The sequence below is a fragment of the Aspergillus nidulans genome, chromosome III (assembly GCF_000011425.1).
Source record: "Aspergillus nidulans FGSC A4 chromosome III".
Classification (NCBI taxonomy): domain Eukaryota; kingdom Fungi; phylum Ascomycota; class Eurotiomycetes; order Eurotiales; family Aspergillaceae; genus Aspergillus; species Aspergillus nidulans.
The window spans coordinates 2,695,974-2,712,457 of NC_066259.1; the positions used below are offsets into that span (position 1 = coordinate 2,695,974).

At 50.4% G+C, this 16,484-nt stretch overlaps 7 protein-coding genes across 7 annotated transcripts, besides 1 other annotated feature; 3 read left to right on the forward strand and 4 right to left on the reverse strand.

Moving 5' to 3' along the window:
- Positions 1-16,484: part of a sequence feature (contig 1.161 621..266267(-1)) that runs on past both edges of the window.
- ANIA_08806 (putative ceramide glucosyltransferase) lies at positions 53-2,143 on the forward strand (the record flags this gene model as incomplete). The annotated part of the gene is made up of 3 exons (XM_676983.1): positions 53-59; positions 243-579; positions 631-2,143. The coding sequence occupies 3 exons, from the start codon at positions 53-55 to the stop codon at positions 2,141-2,143; spliced, it is 1,857 nt and encodes a 618-aa protein (XP_682075.1).
- ANIA_08805 (uncharacterized protein) lies at positions 2,300-3,044 on the reverse strand (the record flags this gene model as incomplete). The annotated part of the gene is made up of 2 exons (XM_676982.1): positions 2,300-2,757; positions 2,825-3,044. 2 exons carry the CDS (start codon positions 3,042-3,044, stop codon positions 2,300-2,302), a joined length of 678 nt encoding a protein of 225 aa, XP_682074.1.
- Positions 4,174-5,019, forward strand: ANIA_08804 (WW domain-containing protein; the record flags this gene model as incomplete). The annotated part of the gene is made up of 1 exon (XM_676981.1): positions 4,174-5,019. One exon carries the CDS (start codon positions 4,174-4,176, stop codon positions 5,017-5,019), a length of 846 nt encoding a protein of 281 aa, XP_682073.1.
- rodA (hydrophobin rodA) lies at positions 8,127-9,006 on the forward strand. Its single transcript, XM_676980.2, has 3 exons — positions 8,127-8,544; positions 8,597-8,676; positions 8,737-9,006. Exons 1-3 carry the CDS (start codon positions 8,208-8,210, stop codon positions 8,791-8,793), a joined length of 474 nt encoding a protein of 157 aa, XP_682072.1. The 5' UTR covers positions 8,127-8,207; the 3' UTR covers positions 8,794-9,006.
- On the reverse strand, positions 9,648-10,921 carry ANIA_08802 (uncharacterized protein; the record flags this gene model as incomplete). Its single annotated transcript, XM_676979.2, has 1 exon — positions 9,648-10,921. The coding sequence occupies one exon, from the start codon at positions 10,919-10,921 to the stop codon at positions 9,881-9,883; it is 1,041 nt and encodes a 346-aa protein (XP_682071.2). The 3' UTR covers positions 9,648-9,880.
- On the reverse strand, positions 11,928-13,313 carry ANIA_08801 (NAD(P)H-dependent flavin oxidoreductase; the record flags this gene model as incomplete). Its single annotated transcript, XM_050611801.1, has 2 exons — positions 12,142-13,313; positions 11,928-12,071 (listed from the first exon to the last, which is right to left on the reverse strand). The coding sequence occupies exons 1-2, from the start codon at positions 12,805-12,807 to the stop codon at positions 11,928-11,930; spliced, it is 810 nt and encodes a 269-aa protein (XP_050467786.1). The 5' UTR covers positions 12,808-13,313.
- On the reverse strand, positions 13,609-16,235 carry ANIA_08800 (cysteine--tRNA ligase; the record flags this gene model as incomplete). Its single annotated transcript, XM_050611802.1, has 2 exons — positions 13,609-15,794; positions 15,843-16,235. The coding sequence occupies 2 exons, from the start codon at positions 16,233-16,235 to the stop codon at positions 13,686-13,688; spliced, it is 2,502 nt and encodes an 833-aa protein (XP_050467787.1). The 3' UTR covers positions 13,609-13,685.

The window sequence follows — 16,484 nt, forward strand, 5'->3', positions numbered from 1 at the left end:
ATCCTGCTTTCTCGTTCTCTCCTCGCGATGAATGCTCCAACTTAAGATAATAATGTTTGGTGAGTTGGGACATTTAGACGATCGAACTTTCGCTGTCTCACTATCAACGTAGTACTGTGACTTTCGAGCGGGTCCGGGCCTCCAAATCAGATCCTCATATTTCTAGCTGCCTTAAAATTCCAAACATGATCCGGTGCATCCGACTGGATCCTGGTCTGTGCTGGCATAATACCGATCAGCAGTACTCAGTACTGCACGTTGCACTGAAACCAGGGCAAATAAACCGACAAACCACCGCAGAGCTGAACCTGACCTGACCACGTCTCCTCGTCTTCTCTCTTCTCTTCTCTTCTCTTCTCTCCTCTCGCCCCTCTCCACCCCACGTACGCGTCCGTCATATAATGCGAATGCTCCATCCCCGTCGCGTACGCCTATGATAACGCTTCAATCGATTACGGACGCCGTCGGTTTGGGATCAGCCCGCTATGGCGGATTCCAGTGGTCGGTCGCGCTGGGGTGGATAGGCCTGGTTTGGTACTCTACGGTGACGACTGTTTGTGCTTTGGGATATTACAAATTGTACTTTATTCGTGCTTTTTTTTGCGACTTGTGCTAACGCGATAATCTCAGATGGAAGCACTGTCTTAGACGCCCTCAGAGTTCCTACTGCGCCACCGCTCAAAACGCTCCCCACGTCACTGTTATTCGACCGGTCAAAGGCCTCGAGCCGCACCTGTACGACTGCCTAGCCTCAAGCTTTCGGCAAGAATACCCCCGTGGCAAACTTACTGTGTGTCTCTGTGTGTCGTCTCGGAGCGATCCTGCCTACGCGACTTTGGAGAAACTGGTCGCCGACTTCCCCCATGTCGATGCACGTATTTACGTGGAGGAAGAGGATCCGCTCCTCCAGCCTGACCATAAACCCATGTATAACCTCGGTCCGAATCCCAAGATCCGAAACATGAGTCGCGCGTATAGAGAGGCGAAGGGTGATATCGTTTGGATTGCAGACTGCAATGTCTGGGTTGGGAAGGGAGTCTGCGGGCGCATGGTGGACAAGTTGTGCGGGCTCGGTTCAGGCTCCAGCACAGAATATAAATTCGTGCATCATCTGCCAGTTGCTGTGGATGTTACCGGGGTTATTGGCGTAGACGAGCGGCGTGCGCTGGAAACAAGCGGCGCTGCCAGAGTGAAGGACGGAAAGAGCGCCTGCGCGCCTGGTGTTTTGGCCATGGGAGGTGGCCGGCTAGAAGAATTGTTTCTCTCGTCATCACATGCCAAAATGTATACTGCTATCAACACGGTTCTTATCGCCCCGTGCATCGTGGGCAAATCAAATATGTTCCGACGCTCTCATCTTGACTACCTTACCACGACTGCCAGCTGCCAATTCAACCCAGGCATCGATTATTTCTCGGACAATATCTGCGAAGACCACCTGATTGGCGATCTACTGTGGAAGAACAGAGTCCGTGAGGAGAAAGAGGACGGTAAGCACCTGGGCAAGCATGCGCTGGTCTTTGGAGATCTCGCTTTCCAGCCCATCGCAAATATGAGCGTACAATCTTACATAGCACGCCGGGTACGGTGGCTGCGTGTCAGGAAATTCATCGTCATGCTGGCAACCCTAGTGGAGCCCGGCACAGAGTCAATACTCTGTTCGCTATACGGAGCATGGGGCGTCACCACTGTTTTGGCGGAGTACTTCCAGAACAAGATTCTCTCCACATGGACGACATTTTTCACCTTCTTCGGCTTTTCCATCCTAACATGGTGCCTCATTGACTGGACCGTCTATATCATGCTGCACTCCGGCAAAACCGTCGAACGCGACGAGAATACCCCATCATTCGCGCGTCCGCCTCAGGGTACAACTAGGCGGCGCTTTTCACACTGGCTGGCTGCCTGGCTTGGAAGAGAGATACTTGCCTTTCCGATTTGGTTCTGGGCTATCTGGGGCGGTATGACTGTTACCTGGAGGGATCGGCAGTTCCGAATTGGACTTGATACGAAGGCACATGAAATTGGGGGAAATAGCCGTGCTGGACTGCTAGAAGAGCAAGCGTCTGGTAGGGAGAACGAGAACGAGGCTACCTCACTTATAACCACTGCTGTTAAACGACAGACACGGGGGAATCGGTGAGCACGGAGAAATAGAGCACGAAAGATAATGGTAACGAGGCATGAATTTATCGCAACGTCTATAGATACTATATATGAAACTTTTCACAAACCAAGCAAAAAAAGAATAGAAAAAGTCTTAACTCATGCCATTTCATCCCATCGGCCTCTCGTCACATCAAGACTCGTTCCCAGGCGCAGATCCATCCCCCGCTGCCTCCGCAGGGTCCCCGTGCTCCAACAGCCAGTCAACAATCTGCCTCGCTTTCGTCACCGGTACCTGCGTAGCATTACCCCCTTCTGCAGCGTCACCTGCAACTTCAACCTCCATCTCCTCGTCCCCATCCTGATCCTTGCCCTGACTCGGATCTGGAGTCTGAGTAGCTTCCTGCGCCTTCCAATCCGCCCGCTCAGCTAAGAACACCGCATCAAGGCCGGCCTCGTTCTTGATTGAGATATCTGCCCCAGCCTCAACAAGCACCTTCACGCACTCTAGGTGGGTGTTGAGCGCTGCCCAGTGTAGGGGCGTGTTTCCAGAGTGGTTGCGGTGGTTGACAGTGTTCTTGACTTCAGCCGCTGTTAATATGTTCTCATTTGTGGCTGAGAGAAGCTGCTCTTTTAGCTTTGTAAGGATTTCTGCATATCGTTAGCATACTATCCACATCCGGCCTGGAATGCAAAAGGGAATTTGGGGAGTAAATACCAAGGTTTCCATTTGCAGCAGGGTAATGTAGGAGACAGCACCCGCTACCGCCCTCATCTTCAGGTGCCGAGTCGACTGCCGAGGCAATGATTACGGCTGGCTTGACGGAATACTTCTGGGATAGGGCTGTGAGGTCCTCTTCCAGGGCTGCAGAGTCGCCGGCGCGGACATCGTAGATGAGGTCGTCGACCTCATCGGGTGTGAGCGTTATCAGAGGCATCTTGTCTTTTTCTTTCCCTTTTCGAGTCCTTGATTTGATTTGATTTGTTTTCTTTCTCTTGTGCTTGTCCAAGTCAGATGATGCCCTATGGTAGACACAATCGTAGAATGGCTTTTTTGGATCCCGATTTGGATTGATCTGAGGGGTAGTTAGTCTGTCTTGTACTCATTATAAATAGATTATGAGTTGTATAGTGAGGAGAAATTTCAAAAGCCGAGACGTGATAGACAGCTGCACCTGGGCAGCAGCAGCTCACGTCTAACACAGCCGTGATATAGTTAAAAGTCCGAGGCAGGTAACCACCTTGGGGTGTCTACTAGAATAGAGCACACAGGAACTCTATACCGGCAGATTGGTATAGCGCAGGCCGCAGGCCGCAGCATAGCGGTATATGGATCGGGTCGCTATATAATTTGCAGATGCGGCTCCATGAACGAACGATAAACATGAACACAACCCATAAGGACTAAGAAAAACCAGAGAAGACAGATTAAGAGCGCATAGAAAGAAAATAGCTCACCTGATTATGCAAATTATCGCGTGGTGCTGTCTGCGCGCTCCCCAATATCAAAATTTGAACATAATCTTCTCAAGAACTTTGGGAGAGTCTATGTGAGGTTGAAGGGATTAACCAATGGCGGGGCACGGAGGGACCTATTTGCTCATATATTGATGATAAACTTATTAGGAAAAATTATTTAATAAGCTGTCAGTGTGGCCGAGTGGTTAAGGCGGTAGATTCGAATGCCTTATTTGAGGATAGGATCGATTATCTACTGGGTTCGCCCGCGCCAGTTCGAATCTGGTCGCTGACGTTTTCTTCTGTCTTTTTTTTTTTTTTTCAACTCTTTTTTTTTTTTTCAACTCTTTATACAGTCGCATCATTACGTGCATATGATACACTCTTTAGGCATGCATCAATAAGGGTTGAGTTCTTGTGCTTGAAAATACCGGCTCGTACTCTGCAGAGTACATAGTTGCTGTTCATGTTCACTAAGCGCACAATTTGTCATTAGTAATCCCCCGTTAGTGCTGGCAGCGGAAGAACATTCCTCCCATCGAGTCTTCCATATGCATCATCGAACGCCGAGTCTCGTACTATTATTCCACATAGCACCGCGTAAGCACAATGTCCACGAGCCACACGAATGACGCCCCAGAGGGCGCATCCGGATCTGCATCACCGTCACCAGATACTACTAGCCCAAGCAGAGACAATGACCCGACAGTGACGACCAAGGCAGAAAAACAGGCAGAGGAACACACATCAGAACAGAAGAGCGAAGACAGTACGCCACAACAAGAGGAGGGAGAACAAGAAGAAGGTGAAACAAGAGAATCAGATGCGCCACCATTACCGGACGAAGTTCCCCCGCCGCTCCCCAACGAAGCTCCGCCGGGCGAGGACGATGGCTGGGAGCCCGTCTGGGATGCCAACGCACAAGCATATTATTTCTATAACCGGTATACGGGCGTCTCACAATGGGAGAACCCGCGAGTACCGGATGCAGCCGTCGCCACTGCCGCAGCCCCTCCAGCCGTAGGCACAGAGGAACCAGCTCCGGCCGAGAAAGCCTCTGCTCCGCTGGGCGGGTATAACCCTGCCATCCATGGCGACTATGACCCGACAGCACCTTATGCGCAGCAATACGAAAGACAAGAAGAAGGGATTCACGGTGGAGCAGGGATGGGACTGGTGAACACTGCTGGCTACGAGGCCATTGGATCGTTCAATCGGTTCACGGGCCGATGGCAGGCGGCGTCGCTGAACCCGGAGTATCACAATGATGAGAATAAGTCGCGGCGGCAGATGAACGCATATTTTGATGTGGATGCCGCGGCGAATGCGCATGATGGACGAAGTTTACGGGCCGAGCGCAGTGCGAAGAAGCTGAGCAAGAAGGAGCTAAAGATGTTCAAGGATAAGCGGAGGGAGAAAAAGGAGGAGAAGAGGAGGGCCTGGTTGCGTGACTAACCTCTTCTCCGGACGCTTTCCTACTCTTCTGGCTCTGTTCTGCTTTTGTTGATCTTTTGAGATACCTACTGCGCTGGACCCTAAAAGGTCGGCGTTGACTGCACTGCATTATGGCTCCACTTGGCATATTCTCATTCCTGCATTAGAAGCGACGGCTCAGGCCGCATGTATTTTATCACAACTGAATCAAAGAGAGGTTAAGAATCCTCCGTTTATCTCAGTAACCTCCTCCTCTTCAACAAAGCTACAATCACCCGCCCACTCCTGACACCGTCTCAATCTTTCCTCTGGGAAAAGCCTCTTTGCTTCCTGAAACTGTTTCTTCGGTACCTCAATCTCCTGACAAACACTCAGGAGCCGCCCGTCCTCGTCTTCGTCAATCCGGACAGCACCAATCCTCACTTTTGGCAGGAACACCGGCTCATCTTTGGGTTTTCCGCAGAAAGGGTGATTAGATACCATTCCTTCTTGGATGTTGCCGATTACATGGAAGGGGGGGCCTGTCATTGAACCTTGCTCGTGCGTTTCGATGAAGATATAGTGGTGGTCGCGGGAGGGACGTTTCGGTGATAACATAAGCTGCGTACTTTAAAGCTGATGAAGATGGTGAGGACATGGTCCTGATTGTTTTGGGGTGTAGTATTTGGGCGCTGACGTCTTCAGCTGTGAGCTCTGTGGGGTAGATGTAAATGGTGGCTGGTATGTTTGTATGGTGCCGACTGAGATGAAGGACCAACCTGCAGAAATATATATAGTTTATATATAGTTTCGATCTAAAGTCAACAAAGTAGTCTCACCCATCGCCAATCCACCAGGACACCATCATGGATATAAAAAAGCAATAATCCAACAGAAAAAACAAAGAAAACTAACAAAAAATCTAGCCAGGCTATGAGTTGAGGCTGTGGGTATATACTTGATAATCCTGGGAGGTTCAGCTCTAGGTATCTACAGTACATCAGGCACCCCGCCAAGGCACCCATCTTGACACCGACCATACTCCTTCGTCCGCATCATCTTCCGAACTTCATTAAACTCCTCTGCATTTCCCCAGCTAGCCTACGCTACGATATGGCTCCAGCACTACGCTTTAGGGCCTAGGAGAAATGGCCAGCGAAACGAGATGGAGTGCGTCCCCCACAACAATGGCCAGTGAAAGTGCAATCATAAAGCCGCAAGATGATTGTTTACACTCTGATCTCCAACTTCGTTGGAAAATTTTCGACAATGTTAGCTCTAAGTATGCTCGATCAACATATCTACAGGGCTTTGCGTGGCAGCCGAAAGTGGTCAAGAACACACGGCGGACAAAAAGATGAGATAATCTGCTGGCCGCCACTGGACAACATATTGGAATATCGAATATTGGTAAAAGGTCGATTGCTGAGCAAGCTCCCAAGCCAGAGATCTGATGCTGACCGATGGACCGGACCCTGAACGAAGAAAGATGAGCATGAAAAGCGGACGGAATAGATCTGCTATAATTGCATAGGACGTTCTCTAAAGCATGCTGGAAACCTAGCAGGACAGGGCATTCTATCCAAGGAAATCACGACAGCAATTGCTTACAATGACACTGGCTGCCAAAGCAGGCCTTGATTACCCAGCGCTGCCGCAAGGCCCGCCCCATGAACCCCAGTAATAGCTGGCTCGCAATTTCTGGCTGTCTGTCTTTGGTTACAGGCCGCTCTACGCAGATCTAAACCCAAACATCTGAGACATAACGGCGTCCTTTCTTCGGTCCTTGATTCCTGAGCACGGATGAGCCAAACCTTCTGGAGGAAAAGGTCAGAAACTGAGCGGCTGAACACAACAAGCCTAGGGAATGGTTCACCTTCACCGTAGACTTGCTGCTTTGCTGTGCAGGTGGCGTCTAATAGGAGAGACACGAAGAGTTGCCGTGCGCCCAGATCCTGCTTATGCATGATTTTATTAGTTTGCCAGTAATGTTCGGTGAATATCACTGGTTAGACCAAAAACTTCGAAGGTCAATAAGTTGAAACATTGGCTGCGCAAGGTAGTCGAGGAAAGGATGGAAGGGCTCTGAGGATTCCGAGTTGCAAGGCCTAACTTAGGGCTTGTTGTTTGTTGCCAGGAAATATAACCTGTCTGAAAGAGAATGCTGACCGTGGTACAGAGGTCAGTATCAGCCACCGACGTAGGGAAAACAGATTATTATCCATTCTTTAACAAGTTTGAGGTTATTTTCTGGTTCGGCTCCTACACTGTTACGGGTATCCTCCGGACGCCTCTTTCAAGGCCCTGACCCTGATCTGAACACCCCTACATATACAGTCCCACATCATCGGCAATAACAAACGAGCTCGATGTCTATGGTATTCATCTATAGTGTAGCTACGTGCTGCAGGTTTCTATCCCTGCTTGGGAAATTACCTAGAGAGATCGCGCATCCCTTGCCGCTTCAAGGGACAGGAGTTGAGAGGGACCAACCGTGCATATGTGTTTTAGATTTCTGGGTTGACTTTGTCTAAATCATCCCTTGCAGGCTAAAGCATGCAATAGGCCAACAACAGGCGCTGGGAGCTGAAGCTGGTCGCAAAGCTCCGAGGAATGTGAACTGACTACTTGCATACCACGAGATGACTGCGGCTGATTTTGTCATGGGCGCAATCGACACTGCAAATGTCACGTAATCCCGCTGCTACTATAACTGGTGATAGCAGCAAATACTAAAGATTGACAGTTTGACATTTTGGAATGGCAAGAAATGCTGGGATGCAACCTGAGTGGCAGCGGTGCTGTTTGCATAGCGATCTACAGAGCTGGAGCAGGGGAATGAGACAGTATTGAGTACGCAGCATCCGCTAAAAACGCGAAATGAGTGACCGCTGCCTTCCAGAGGCAACATCCAGTTGATCCATACCGAATAATGGGTCATCACCCTCCGAACACCGAACCCACAAGGGGCGGCATCAGAGCTCGAAGCTCTGTTCCTTGCGTGGTGCATTCCAAAGACCCATGAGGGAAGAATTCTCTGAACAAGGACGTGGTTTGGGAGAGCTTGAGAGAACAAAACACCCATCCGGCAGTCTATATAAGGATGCTATATTCACCACCTGTTCAATTCCTCATCACGCTCTCTCTACAAGACTTTCATAGACAGTCCAGTCCCTCATTCTCAAGCCTCTTCTCCAAAAACCAAAAAAACCAACTTCCACCTCTTCACAATGAAGTTCTCCATTGCTGCCGCTGTCGTTGCTTTCGCCGCCTCCGTCGCGGCCCTCCCTCCTGCCCATGATTCCCAGTTCGCTGGCAATGGTGTTGGCAACAAGGGCAACAGCAACGTCAAGTTCCCTGTCCCCGAAAACGTGACCGTCAAGCAGGCCTCCGACAAGTGCGGTGACCAGGCCCAGCTCTCTTGCTGCAACAAGGCCACGTACGCCGGTGACACCACAACCGTTGATGAGGGTCTTCTGTCTGGTGCCCTCAGCGGCCTCATCGGCGCCGGGTCTGGTGCCGAAGGTCTTGGTCTCTTCGATCAGTGCTCCAAGCTTGATGTTGCTGGTCAGTTCTTCGAAAATCACTTTCGTGATGCCCCAATGCTAACAATTACCAGTCCTCATTGGCATCCAAGATCTTGTCAACCAGAAGTGCAAGCAAAACATTGCCTGCTGCCAGAACTCCCCCTCCAGCGCGGTATGTTCCCTTGTTTTACAGCTTATTCACTTAAACCGATTAATCTAACAACGCTCACAGGATGGCAACCTTATTGGTGTCGGTCTCCCTTGCGTTGCCCTTGGCTCCATCCTCTAAGCTTATCTCCGAATACTGGGCCTTGTCCATCGGGGCTTTCATACAGCTTGCAGTTGCTGTGTACGGGACTTGGCATGGTCTTTGAACTGCTGTTGACTATTTTATATTTTTTTCTGCCATGGCATTTCCCTAAGAAAGGCTTCTATGGACTGTCGTCGTGTATATGTCATGGCATTCATCTTTAATTAGACTTGATTGCTTCATTACTGCCTAAAAGTCCGTATGCAGTGCGTCGTAGTTTCTGGTTGTAGGTTCTTGTCCATTTTCATACTATAACATTGTTACCGTTTGAGTCCAAATGCGATATTCTGGTAGGTCATGTTTATTATCTTTTACTTCGTTTCCAGCTTTTCATCTTGCCAAGTTTTGGGCTTAGGTTTAACATTTTACCCTTTAAGAGATCATGGCATGAATATATTCCATTTCAATATCGAAGTTCTCCTCAGAATGCCCCTATGAATAATCCTGGGAGCCCTAAGATAGCTATACATACCTTCTCACCTCTAAAGCGTTCGCGACACCTGTTATATAACCTGTTATATATCCGGGTCGTTGTATGCAGATCAGAAGCAGTGTCTCTATTTCTCGTAGATGGGCGAGTTAGCTCACTGCCGAAAGATCCTTGAAGACTCAGAAGTCTGCACATGCCTCTGCCACTGATTTCAACATGTTTCGATTCGATAGTCAATCGCTCTGCTGTGGAGTATTTATAATGTGGAATGTCATTTTTAAGCATAGAATGATGCCGGCTTCAACCATGAACCATTATTATAATTATAGATTATTATTATGGCCATACGTACCTAGCTGTACAACATCGCTACAGTAATCGTACATAGGAAATAAACCAGCAACTCACCCATAGTCGTATACGTACATCCTCCAGCCATATCACCAGACTAGACTGAAACCGATTATAAACAAATCCCAACTCCAGAGCCGAAGACCTTCAAGCCCAGATCAGAGAGAAAGAAGAGACACAAGCAAGCCTAAAGCCTTACTCTCATTCAATGCCCATGCGCGCCTCCAACCCAAGAACAAGGTCCAGAGCCGAAGCGAACGCCGGTTCAAACTCCATACGCCATGCCTAGAAAAAAAGAGACTTACCATTCGGCACTGCTGACCCCTTGCTATCTTGATCCAGAGCACTTCCAACGGACGAACGAGACAAAAACGCAAAGGGTGGGAAAAGAATCGTGCCCATTCGGCGCTGTTTCTTCGTAGTCGTCGTTGCTGGACTGTGGACTTGTGCTCTATTCTCAGGGACTCCGTCAAGGCATTTCTCATATGATTTCTCTGTTGATGATAGCTGTGAAGGAGAAACGGATGCGGAAGTGGAACCAGTTGCCGAAGACGCTGAATAGGACAAGGACAACGCCGACATGGACTTTGGTCTTTTGTGCTCCAAGTTCTCGCGTTGGGGGTTTTCTATGCCTGCACTGTCCAGCTTTTCAGTCTGACATTGCTGATTGCCACTGCCACAGATCGGCGGCATGGGAAACCGGAAGCTCAGATTCGAGAAGGACAGGCTCAGGCCTGGTCCTGATGATGTTGATGCTGCTCCGGATGAGGAGGATGTAGACAAAGACGTGGACAGATTAAACAGCTCAATCATTGACTTGCGCCGATTAGTTGTGTCTCGATGCTGTTTTGCGTCTCCTTCCTGTCGCTGCTGCGCGAGATACACCTCTTCCTCTTCCTCAGGAATTGTCTCCTCGATGCATGCAAGACGGGTTTTGGTTTTCACCTCAGAACTTCTCCTTGATGTTGATGGACTCTGGCGGTGCACTGGCACAGGTGGAAGTGGTCTTGCCGGCAGAGAGATTTTGTTTGAGTCGGTGTTTGTGTCTTCAATGTCATCCTCGCAATTATGCTCATCGCCACCAAATCCACAGCCACAGCCGTAATCCGAAACAGAGTTTGTGTCTGTATCAGCGGACGTAATGGAGTGAGAGTCGTAGTCAGAGGAAGTGTCTGAGTCGACGATGCGGATGGATGTTGTTGTCGTTGTTGTGGTCTGCGTTATGGAGATGGTGTTTGAATTATCGCTTGCGGGAGGGACGTGATAGAGACCCTTGGCGAGGTCTGTGCTTACTGGAGGCAGCGTGCTTTTACATGTACATGTCATGATGGGGTGGGCGCACGCATTCGCTCTTGTATTGTTGTTGCTGTTGGTGGTGGTGGCTGTGGAGGGGGGGAGGTTAGGGCTCCGCCGATTTCGACCCCTGCCCTTTGGTGTCTGGACGCATGAGAGAAACAGAGACAGGAAAGATGAGAGCGAAATACAGGACAGAGACGCTGATGAGGATGGAGATGAAGGTGAGGATGGGCTGGGGGAAGCCATCGTTCCAATACACCAGAGTAATGTGCTGAGGAAGGCCGAGGGATTAGGGCCAACCAACAGTTCTGATGTCTTATATAACAATTCAATTTTTGATTACTGGCGCGCATGGGCTCATTTGCTTTTGCCTTGGGTTTGATTACTGGACGCATTGCATTGCATAAGGCTTGCATCTATCCAGGATAAGAGTCTGTAGTTGAAGCTTAAACTGAGCCCTACATGTTGAATTGGCAGCGTTGAGTTTCTGCGCACCTAACTTTGATAGTAGCTCGTATCTACTTATTTCTGCTGTACACAGGCTGCTGAGTATGTTTTGATTCAATCCAGTTCCCGCATCTACTGTCCTCAGGTAGCCCGCTCAGATGTTGCAGGGCCTGTCATTGAGATCCGCACGATTCCAAGCAAGGGCTGTTCTGCTGGGGAGGTTGCTCGTGTCTGCAAGGAACAGATTTAGGAGTTGGACTCGTAATCATAATAAAATCATGTTCATTATGGGCTATATGGCAGACAGCAACCATCAATGTAAATGCTGACGCGGGAATGTAGGACATTAATTACCTAAAATATAAAAAAACATCATAAATCAGGGCTGCTCCCGCATCTCTCTCTATTTGTAGAAAAGGTCCTACGCAGGTACAAACAGACTCTCTATCCCTTGTTCACAGGCTAGAGCTCGAGACTGTGCCGCAAGGGATGACGCTTTCAGCAGGGAGGACTAGTAAACGCATTGTGTTGCATCGCTATCAAGTATACGAGTCTCTGAGCTCTAGCTCTACAGAACACAAATAAACAATCAAAGCTTGCTCTGCGGCGTTGCCGTGTACAACGACCTCGACCGGTTCAGAGCCTCGTCCGCCTCCTTCTCAATCCGAGAAAGCAACTCGGCGCACGTGGGAATATCGTGGATGAGGCCGATGACCTGGCCGGCTGTCCAGACCTGCAAAGACATTTAACTTTTGTTCCCTTCTTCTGAAGAGGAAAGGGCAACGGGAGGAAAGAGAACATACCCCAAAGTTGACATCACCGTTCAAGAACACCTCCCTCCCCCTCTTCCCACTAACAAACGGCGCAATCTCCGCAAACTCCCCGGTCTTGCTCTCCTTCTCAACCTTGAGCGCCTGCTTGGTCACTTCATTCGAAAACAGCCGCGTCGTGTTCTTCCACCGCCGCATCACAAGGGCCGTGTCCGTCTCCTCGGCATCTACGATCGCCTGCTTCACCTTTTGATGAATCGGCGCCTCGACTGTACACATGAACCGCGTCCCCATGTTGATTCCCTCTGCACCGAGCGCCAGCGCCGCGGCCAGCCCATACCCGTCTGCGAACCCGCCAGAGGCGATGAACGGCACGCCGAGATCCTGTCTCGCACGGTTAAGAAGGATGAAGTTCGTGATATCGTGCTCGCCCACGTGCCCTGCACATTCAAAACCATCGATTGATAGGAAATCAACACCCAGCTTAACAGCCGACTTGGCGTGTCGGATTGTCGTGCATTTGTGCAGGATTGTGATGTTTGCGGCCTTGAGTTGCCGGATGACAGGACCAGGGTTGTTGCCTGCTGTTTCAACGATCTTGATCCCCTCGTCGATTATCACTTGTGCGTAGGCACCGTAGTCGGGGGGCACTAGGGCGGGTAGGAGGGTCAGGTTAACGCCAAAGGGGTTCTTCGTCATGGAGCGACATTTGCGAATTTCCTTGCGCAAGTCTTCGGGAGTTGGTTGGGTGAGGGCAGTGAGCTGGGGTAAGTCAGTCTTTGCTCGCTGGAGATTGCCATGTGTTCATGAAGGCTGCACAACGTACAATTCCAAGACCACCGGCATTGCTGACGGCTGCTGCGAGCTCAGCGTATCCCACCCATTGCATGCCACCCTGAACGACAGGAACTAGGCTGGTCAGTATTTGCTGGTATGATGAAAGGGTGGCTTTACTCTTGATCCCCAGCGCTCTGGTTAATGCAGTGTTGAAACCCATTGTGCTAGTGTCGCGAAAAGCGAGAGGTTGATGATGCTTAGAAAGACAAAGTCTATAAAGTAGACGCTCGCGAAATGAGTTGGAACCGCCGCTATAAGACAGACAAGTGTAATAAGACGAAACGTGCGGTTCTAAGGGAGACTGCCGCGGACCTCTGCTGCTGCGACCGAGGGGACGAGGAGTTGCCGAGGTCTGGCTGTGGAGGTCGGCCCGACCAGTATGATTTGTCTTGAGCGGTCGGTACGCGGTAAAAATAGGCAGAGCAATAGTGCCAGTCCATCTAGACGAATTCTGGAGCCACTGAGAGGTCAGATGGTCCTGATGGCATGTTGAAACTGGCTTTGTCGGGGTAGTATATTAGCTTGCATGTGATTGTAGCCGAAGATGCGCCTGACTCCACTAGGATGTCATGGGTAGAGACAACATCGTCATCTAGAACAGGAATGTTATAGGTATGGCAGTAAGAGGGTAAGCTATGTAGCCATAACATAAACCAATGCTGCCTGGATATTATAACGCCGTCTATGCTTGTACGTGATAACCGAACTTTTCTATCTAGTCCATCATAGCCCATCATCCATCATTTACTGCCCTGCTGGCTCGCGAGCCACGCCTCATGTAGCTTCTTCTGTCGTTCCCAGTCCTTGCGCAGCTTCTTCGAGCGACTCTTAGCAATCTCCTCGCCCGCCGCATCGCGAGTCGGGATACCTTCCTCGTCCCACGCGCTATACTCGTTCGTCCGGAACATTTCCAGATGGCTCAGCTTCCCCTTCTCCAGCTTCTTTAGTGCCTCCTTCTCTTTTGCCTCTCGCTCACGCTGTTTCTGCAGTGCCTGAGCAGCCTTCTCCTCACGCGCTTGGATAAGATCGCGGCTTACGGGGCGGACGATGGCTGGAAGGTTCTCTCTGTCCTCGAGGTAGACACCAAGATCGAACAGATCAACATCTCGGAGGCGGTCGCAGAGCGCAAGAACCTCCTTTCCGAGGTCTCCGGAGTCTTGTAGTGACGATACCTTGGTGCGGAAATTAGACACTACGGTGGCGTAGGGCTTGGTCTTTTCTGTTGTTGCCTCTGGGATGGCTTCCTGTTCGACAATCTTCGAGATCTCACCCGCGTTAAGCGTTTTGGCTCGCGCAGACTGTCGCAAAGCATCACGCATGGCCGAAAGCGGATACAGGAACGGCTTGGCTTCTTCAGGAACGTCAATGCCGCTCCATCCGATCTCACGCGAGTCGGCAGGCGTCTGGCCGTTGAGACCAAGCACGTTGACCATGTAAGTTACCCAGCGAGCAACTGCCTCGACGTCCTTCGGGTTCAGCGTCGATTTATCAGCGATGTTGTATTTGGTGATAAGCTCAGAGATCGAGTTCATCATGCCAGGAGTGTTGAATGAATCGCAGAGTTGCTCGTGCACGGCTGACTTGGCTGCCTCTAAGGCTTCGGCAAGGGTGGTGTCTGTACTCGAAGCGGGCCCCTGACGGGCTGCAGGATCTTTCACCCTAATGAAGAAGTTGTTCAACTTATCTTCCCACGAGTTACCGGCGCTGACAAGCTCGTCGGTAATCTCAATACCATCTTTCCATCCACCAAGAAGAAATACGATTCTCAGACTGCGCGGAGTCCACTCCTTCCTCTCAAGTGCCTCACGGATAGTTGTAAAATTCTTCAGGGACTTGGACATTTTAGACCCTTGGATTGACAAGTGACCCATGTGCAGGAAGTAGTTGACCCACTGGTCACCATGAGAGTGCCAGTACGCCTCGCTCTGCGCCAATTCGTTATCGTGGTGAGGGAACGCAAGGTCGATACCTCCGGAGTGGATATCCATATGCTTGCCCAGGCGGGCAGACGCCATCGCCGAGCATTCGATATGCCATCCCGGTCGGCCTCGCCCCCAGGAACTCGACCAGCTCGGCTCACCAGGCTTCGAGGACTTCCATAGGGCAAAGTCGGACTTGGAACGCTTTTCAGTGGTTTTATTTGCCAATGATCCCTCTCCCTCAGCGAGTAGCTTATTGTCCGAGCGGCTCCAGGGCTCAAGTCGCGCGTAAGGGAACCCGGCGGCCTCAAATGCATTAATATCAAAGTATACTGAGCCGTCGGCTGAGACGTATCCAAACTTGTTTTCAACGATCTTCTCGACGAAGTCGGCAATCTCCTGCCCGTACTCAGTCACCCTAGTTAACTCGTCCGGTCGAAGCACGTTCAAGTCATCCATGTCCTTCATGAACCGCTCCTCATACTTTCGCGTAAGCTTCGTGAAAATTGAATGGTCGTCCGCGTCGATCAAGGACCCCTCGAGAGCATCTAGGTATGGAAGCAAAAGGTCTTGCGCATCGGTGTAGAAGCGTTCAGGGAAGGTCCCTTGCGCGGACTTGTCAAGCTTCTCCGCCTCCACAATGACATTCGCTGCTGATGACACTGTCTTAATGTGCATCTTAATCTTGGCTTCATCATCACCGGCCTTCTCGTTACCCGGCAGAGGCCCCCCGTTCAGAATCACCGCATAAGCCTTCTCCACCTCCTTGGAATAATCGGACGGGGGAAGCTCGGGGCTCAATAGCGGCAGGTTCTTCTTCAAGTAAGCGGCATATGCCTTCTTCGCAACATCGAGAACCTCCTCGTCGACCGTAGGATGCGCCGTCACGAACTTCGTGAACAAGTGCTGTTGTCGTGCTCGGAGGATGATCTGAACGCCGTTAACCTAATACCGTCCCAAATCGACAACGTGTTATACCTTATCATCGACATCGGTTATGTTCATAACGAAATGCACGTTGAACTTGAAGTAATCGCGCATAATACGCCGGATGATGTCCGTGCTGACATAGTTCCTAGCATGTCCAAGATGCGCATCGTCGTATACTGTTGGTCCGCATGCATACCAGGTCACTTTCTTCCCATGAGGGTCGATCGGAATAAATGGCGTCTTCGACTTGGTGAGGGAATTGTAGACCTTCAGCGAAGGGAGCGATTGCGCTTCAGGGTGAGCAGTCGGCTGGCGCCATGCTGGTTGCTCGCGCGCGGTAGCCATGAATCTAGCAAGAACCGATAGCTGAGAGAAAAGAACCGGCCGGGGGGATCGAAGGGACGAAAGAAGGCGAAGATGCCGAAGGGGGAGGAGGGGCATCAAGATGGAAACAAAAGAGTGGGGGATCCAAGGGCCTGAGCAATAATAGAGGGGTCCAGCATCAAAATACTACTAAGAGTCATCCTTTCCTTGATTGGCGGCCTGAGAATTGAGGAACAAACAGATCCAGAGTATACGAGGCGGTGAAATATCCTCGAATCAGAGAGCTTGCACGCTCTTCGACCCTGAGCCCTAACTTGAAGCCAAATGCGGCCTAGTGGGGAAGATTCCGTCTAGATCTTTTGAGAT